The following is a 7,339-nucleotide window of genomic DNA, read 5'->3' as shown; positions in this document are numbered from 1 at the left end:
TCATGAAGTCATAAGAATATTGGACCAATTGTAGGAATGAAGTTTTGTTATATAATAATGCAAACTTTTCTGTAAAATCACATTTAAAAACCCATCAGAATAGAGTTAATAGGAGAGTTATGCATGTAAATAAATAACCACCTTTAACGTTTTTTCACCAAAATTGTCAAAATACGTAAAACTATAGACTTATCTTCATCAGCATTTTTGACGTGTCTGAATTTACTGGAAAAATCACCTATTTCTGTCTGAAAATATCTCTCCATGGTGCATCATCTTAAAAATAGTGCATATTTTTATGCACATAGTTGTGGTAAATACTTGTTTCTAAAAAAAATGCTGAATTTAATTCCAAATCTGGTGAAAATGTGATGCCAGGGTTTAGTGAAATTCTACATCCAAAAAAAACTTTTTTTCATCCAATTTTCTACAAAATACGTAGGACTATAGTGTGATCATCAGCTTTTTTGAGTAATTTTCTAAATTATAAGTGTCTAAATTTAATTTAAAAAAATCACATATTTCTGTCTGAAAATGTCTCCACATGGTGCATCATCTTCAGTGTAATGCATATTTTCCTTAACTATTTTTTATTTATATGAAAAACACTAGACCGTAGCTATATAGGAATAGTTATATTTTTGAGAATAATGCTAAATTATGTCAAATCATGTAAAAAAATTCACCATAGCATTTATAGGAAAGTTATGCATCTAAATAAATCATACAAATCCCGTTTAAATTTTTCACCAAAATTGTCAAAATATGTAAGATTATAGTCTTACATTCATCAGCATTCTGGACCATTTTTGCAGTGTATGAATTTGCTGGATTTTTTCTGTCTAAAAATGTCTCTATACAGTTTATCATCTTAAAAATAGTGCATATTTTCCTTAAAAAAAGATTTTTTTATTGGTATGACAATCACAAGCAGTTGTGGGGAATATAAATATATTTTTCTAAATAATTCTAAATTATCTGTTAAATCACAAAAACATCAGTATAGAGTAGGGGTGGGCGATATGGCTCTAAAATAATATCACGATATTTCAGGGTATTTTTGCGATAACGATATACTTGGCGATATAGGAAAACTAAAATAATTCATTCATTTCAGGAATATAGTATAATAGTATAACAGCATAATCATAATGTGGCAAAATAAATAATATAGCATAAAATAATATAATGCAGCAAAAAATATTGCAGAATATTTAGTGCATGCATATAAACTGCAAACTAAAACAATTATACAATAAATACACCTAAAGCTTCACAGTAAATAATAGACTACTTTTAAGACAGAACATCTCTATTATCACGATATGGAATTATGATATTTCTGTGTCACGATATATTGTATAAGATATAATATTGCCCACCCCTAGTATAGAGTTTATAGGAGAGTTATGCTTCTAAATAATTATAAAAATCCTGTTTAATTTTTTCACCAAAAGTATCAAAATGCTAAAGTCTTGCAGTCCTACCTTCATCAGCATTTTTGGACAAGTTTTGAAGTGTCTTAATTTAATGGAAAAATATTTATTTTCTGTCCGAAAATGTTTCTATATTTATTCATCTTCAATATAATGTATTTGAATTTTTTGAAAATTATGCTAAATTAGCTTTCAGATCAGGTGGAATCATAGCATCTGACGAGAAAAAATACCTTTAAACATTTTGCCAAACTTCAAAATACATAGAACTATATAGTCTTATCTTCATCAGCATTTTTGGAGAGTTTGAAATGTCGTAATTTAATAGAAAAATCACTTATAGACATAAATCACCACCACTGGTGCTTAAAAATCTCCAAAATAATGTGCATTTTCCTTAAAAATCACCTTTTATTGATATGATGATAATCACAACTTGTTGTTATAAAGTAATATTTCTAAAAAAATTAAAAATTAGTTTCAAACCTGGTGCATGCCAGATTTCAAAATGTGATGCCAGTATTAATACTAGTATTCTACATCCAAATAAATAATACAAATCACCTTTCAAATCACTATAAGACTATAGTCTTACCTTTATCAGCATTTTGGTCCATTTTCAAATTCAGTGTCTGAATTTAATGGAAAATCACTTATAGCCAAAAATGTCACTACATGGTGCTTAATCTTCAAAATAATTTGTATTTTTTTTAAGAACTATTTTTTTTATTGTTTAGAAAAATCTTTACCACAACTTAATATTTTTTCTATACAATAAAGCAAAATTTACTTCCAAATCAGGTGAATATTTGATTCCAGTGATGAAGTATTCTTCATCCAAAAAATGTGAAATCGATCTTTAATTTGTTTTCTCCAAAATTGTAAAAATACACAAGTGTAGTCTGACCTTCATTAGTGTTTTAACCCTTTATTAAGTAAGTTAGTATTTAATGCACAAATCACTCATTTCTGTCTCAAAATATCTCTATATGGTGCCTCATCTTCAGTTTAATGCATATTTTCCTCCAAAATCTACTTTTATCGCTGTGAAAAAAAATTAAAAATCAGGTGGAAACATATTAACTGTTTACAGGAGAGTTTATGCATCAAAATACAACAAGAACATTTTTTTCGCCAAAATTGTCAAAATACCCAAGACTATAGCCTTATCATCTGATTTTTTGGACCGTTTTGGAGTGTCTCAATTTAACGCAAATTAAAAATAGCCATAATAAATCACCACATGGTGCTTTATCTTCAACATAATGCGTATTTTCCTTAAAACTATTTTTTATTGTAATGAAAAAAACTTTCCAGTTGTGGTAATAAAGTTCTTTCTAAACATAATGAAAGTTTTGTTCCAAATCAGGTGAAAATGTGATGCCAGTGTTAATAAAAGTAAAAATTCAAGTATTTTTCATAAAAAATAAAACCTCTTTCATTACCTGTAATTCTCCAAAATTGGAATAGAATTAGAAATTCCATAGTCTTTCCTTCATCAGCATTTTAGACCCTTTTTGAAACGTCTTACTTCAATGGAAAAATGATATAAATATTTATATATATATATATTGAAAATGTCTCTATATGGTACATCTTCAAAATAGTGCATTTTTCTTAAAAATCATTTTTTATTTGAATAAAACGGCACAGTGTAGAGTCTATTTTAGAGTTATGCATACAAATAAAACATAACAATGATCATCTTTTTTTAACCCAAAAAATCTCAAAATATGTAAGACTGTAGTCTAATCTTCATCTACATTTTGTTTTAACTGTCTTTATTTATTGCAGCCATCAATCATTTCTGTAAATGTCTACATGCTTCATCTTAAAAATAGTGCATATTTTTCCAAAAATCAACACCAGTGGTGGTAAGTAATTTTTTGAGAATAATGGTAAGTTGTCAATTTATATGAGAGTAATAATTTTTTATTTATTTATTTTTTAAACACTTGTTTTACCTTCCTCAGCATGGTCACAATGCTATGGCCCTGTTGTCTCGTGATAATATTATTCTTTGGCATCTTATTGTGATATCACACGTGATGCCCTGTGATTTCCACCCCGTGTCCCATGACATGTGGCATATTTTATATTTAGATGTATGTAAATAATCACAACAACAAACTCATGATGTTTACAACGACTGTAAACTGGTAGAAAGTTCAATTTATTCTCTTGAGAAAACAGTGCCAATATAACTTTATAAGTTAGATATTTACACCTTCACGAGGCTCACTGCGTCTCAAAATGTTAATTTAGAAATGATCATATTTACATTGTACAAAAAATAGCATACGCTGCAGTTATTTAATTTTTGCCCACATGACGCGCCGCTGCTCCTCATTATTGGGATTGCTGATATTTGGCAAGTGACAAAACCCATTGTCCAGTGATTCTTATTAGATTTAAATCATCAGTTTTCACATAACAAGTAAACATTCCCGATACCAAGCAGACATCAATGCAAATAGAAAAAAATAAATATATACCCTCATTTCTATTGTTAACCCTTTGCCTCCAAACCCTTTTCCCAGTTCCCAGAACTTCATCCCCAGACATTTCTTTACTCATACTTCATGGAAAAATGCAGTTTTCAGATTTAAAGTTTCACTGTGCCAAAGACCAGAGGATTTGTGTGGAGTGTTTCCTCTCAAACATGATGAATGTCCAGTGTTAACCTCAGTATTAAAACAAAAAGAAAAACTTCTCATAGTGGTATTAATCCATATGTCTTGCAGTAAAGAAGACTAAAAGCTTTCTAATGGAGCAGCGTAGAGTTAAAATCGTGGTTTTAGAACTTTCAGCTTTTCCATGAGCACCTTCTCCCTAATGCTGCAGTCAGAAAAACCCTCAAACCCACAAAAAAATAAAATAAAATAAAACAAAGCCCGTAGCAGCATGAAGACCGGGAGAAAAAAACGCTTGTAAACATAATGTGCGATGGAGTGGGGGATAAAAAAATAAACATAAAAAGTAAAAAGTGTCCGAGTTCATGATAGGCGCTCATGGCTGGAGATGATTTAAAATGCAGGACGTCTCCTTCAGATGTATTTACACTGTGAACACCTGGAGCTGTAAACAGAGCCGGAGAGAGTCTGCATTGCTTTAAGTCCTCAGTCGTGGAATCAGACCGCCATGATGTTGTTCATTTCCCATTTCTGAGTGCTCTTGCTGTTGTCACAGTCAGAGATGAAGACTTTGTGCAGGACGTCCGAGCGATCTAAACACTTCCCCGTCGGTATGTGTGTAAACCGGTGTAGATCCTGAAAAACAGAGAGAAAATAATAATCAAAAAGGTAGATGATTAAAACCCTAATTAATGTAAAAGTGTGAACAAAATGCATGTTATTATTACAGGGTTAACTAAAGGGGAAAAATATTTTATATACTAGTAAACATTGAAAATTACTTTATTTCAGTAATTCATTTCAAAAAGACTTTAGACTTGATAATAAAACACAGTGGATCAACAGCAGCAGATGACATGACTCTCCAAACCATCACTGATCATCAGTACATTTTACATTTCATTTGTAAATCAAGGGAGCAGAGTCTGGAGGAAGAGTGGAGAGACACACAGTCCAAACTGCTTGAGGTCTAGTGTGAAATTTCCACCAATCAGTGATGGTTTGATATATTGGAGTGACATGTCATCTGCTGGTGTTGATCCACTGTGTTTTATTATCAAGTCTAAAGTCAGTGCAGTTTTGTTTTCCCACAAAATCTTACAGCACTTCATGCTTCCCTCTGCTACTGACAACTTTTATGGAGATGCAGATTTCATTTTCCAGCAGGTCTTGGCACACTGCCAAAAGTACCAATTGGCCTTATATAATCATTTTTTTTTTGGCTGTAAGCCATAATCATCAACAATAAAAGAAAAACACTTCAAATAGATCACTCTGTGTGTTATAAATCTATATAATGAATTTCAGAGCTTGTCCTGCTCATGGAATCAACTGGAATGCTCTAATAGCGCTTTTCCTCTCAGGTGGAATCGGCACTCTTCTGGTTCACAGACCTAATTTTGACTCGTTTGCTGCGTTTCCACCAACAACAGTGGCTGAAAAGCACTTTAGCCTGAATAGAACTGGTGAAAAAGTTTTCATACATAAGGTGCACCAAATTATAAGGCACATTAAGCGACACTAGTAAGGAACAAGGGTGTTGCCTTGTTTTCTTTCTAATTCAGCAGGTCTCGTCCATAGAGCTTGTTTGAACACCCAGACTCCACTCAGATATACTCGTCTCTGAACAGCAAAAGAGCTAGCAGTTAGTGGCTAATGCTAATACTGCTCCAGCCTTAAGTGCTGGAGAAATTTCTATGAAAACTCACCCTTAAAACGCTGTACTTCAGCAGTGTGGCTTTACTGGCCCTTACACTCTGACTGGTAGAATTCATACACAAGGTGCACCCCAAAATTAAATATTTAAATGTGTCATAGTGCAAAAAATGTGGTACATAATGGCCAAAAATGTGTTTGCTTATGTTTTTTCTTATTAAAAGTATTCAGATATGCTCCTTTTATCATAATGTTGCCTACAGGCTCCAACTTACCTTAAAGTACCTCCATTCAGTGTTTTCATTCATATTGCAGTGTGTGATGATGACAGCTGAGCCATCTGCTCCCTTCGTCAGGCACTGGTCGTACTGCATCAACTGGTTGGCTTCATTGATTCTGAACAGCTGTAAAACAGACATCAACACCAGCTGTAACACAGCACAGGCTGCAGCAGGCACAGAGCATGTGCTCTACTGAGGTACTGGAATGCATATGGCACTGTGTAAATGAACAGAGCTCAATGGATTTGGTTCCACTGTAGAAATGAACACCCTCACTTGATTAGATAATTTAATTCTACATCTTTAGGATGATGCCCTATGTCTAGAGTGTGATTAAGCCAATTTATTATTCCTAATTCCTAAATAAAATGAGACTTTTTAAAAGCTTTCCATAACTAGACTTCTTCACTGAGCTAATTTACATGATTCAGAGCTGGTCCCCAATCGGTAAATGGTTTACTTCTAAACACTAACAAAATATAATAGCATAACACAGCAATTATACTCTTTTAAGGACAACTAAATTTGTAATTAATTATAGTTGGGGTTAATATATATATATATATATATATATATATATATATATATATATATATATATATATATATATATATATATATATATATTATTCACAGACTTTAGTCCACACTGTATGTATGGAGTCTGCAGTTATTGAAGCACTGATTGGTCATTTAGCATGACTGGATAGAACACTGTTCACTGTTATACATGTGAACAAACATACAAATAAATACAATAGACCCTATCGCCATTATTAAGGTCATGTCAATTTACTGTAGGACAAGTCAATAATGTAGTTATTGTGACAGGCCTAGATACAGGCCAAAAAACATCGTTTAGCATAGTTTTTTTTAGTCTTGAGTTTTATAGATTTAGCAAAATTGCTAACTCCTAAAATTAGCCAATGCTCTATAAATGTTTTTAAAATCTTCTTTTCTAGGTGGTTCTACTGCTTGACTGTATGATAAAATGATAAAATATCCTATAAACCATTGCTCATTTTCAAGTAGTCCTAACGTGTTTCAAAAAATAAAACAAAAAAGTTGATTATATATTTAGATAATGATACTGGCTATCTAAACTTTCCACTTTCCTCACTATAAAAGTTCAATAGTCAAAATAGCTTATAATGCATTAAGTCTTAAAATTATGGTATTTTGTAAGGCACAGCTTTGCATGTTATTAAACACTTTTATATTGTTTTAGTCGCTTTGGACAAAAGCGTCTGCCTAATGTAATGTATATTTCTTTCTCTTTTATTCATTTGTTTCATTGTTTATTTTATCTGTAAATGTTGCAATAAAAGGAGTTA

General features: G+C 31.7%; 1 protein-coding gene across 2 annotated transcripts in view; it reads right to left on the bottom strand.

Moving 5' to 3' along the window:
* Positions 1-3,570: 3,570 nt before the first annotated feature.
* Positions 3,571-7,339, bottom strand: part of galnt7 (UDP-N-acetyl-alpha-D-galactosamine: polypeptide N-acetylgalactosaminyltransferase 7) — a 49,925-nt gene continuing 46,156 nt past the window's right edge. For both annotated transcript variants that reach the window (XM_049481390.1, XM_049481389.1), the window contains exons 11-12: positions 6,001-6,129; positions 3,571-4,705 (exon numbers count right to left, since the gene is read on the bottom strand). In XM_049481390.1, the coding sequence (XP_049337347.1) occupies positions 4,568-4,705; positions 6,001-6,129 (267 nt within the window). In that variant the 3' untranslated portion in view covers positions 3,571-4,567. The remainder of the gene's footprint in view (positions 4,706-6,000; positions 6,130-7,339) is intronic.

The sequence above is a fragment of the Astyanax mexicanus genome, chromosome 7 (assembly GCF_023375975.1).
Source record: "Astyanax mexicanus isolate ESR-SI-001 chromosome 7, AstMex3_surface, whole genome shotgun sequence".
NCBI classification, from domain to species: Eukaryota; Metazoa; Chordata; class Actinopteri; order Characiformes; family Acestrorhamphidae; genus Astyanax; species Astyanax mexicanus.
The sequence above is the reverse complement of the archived record's forward strand: the minus strand, read 5'-3'. Positions and strand labels throughout refer to the sequence as shown.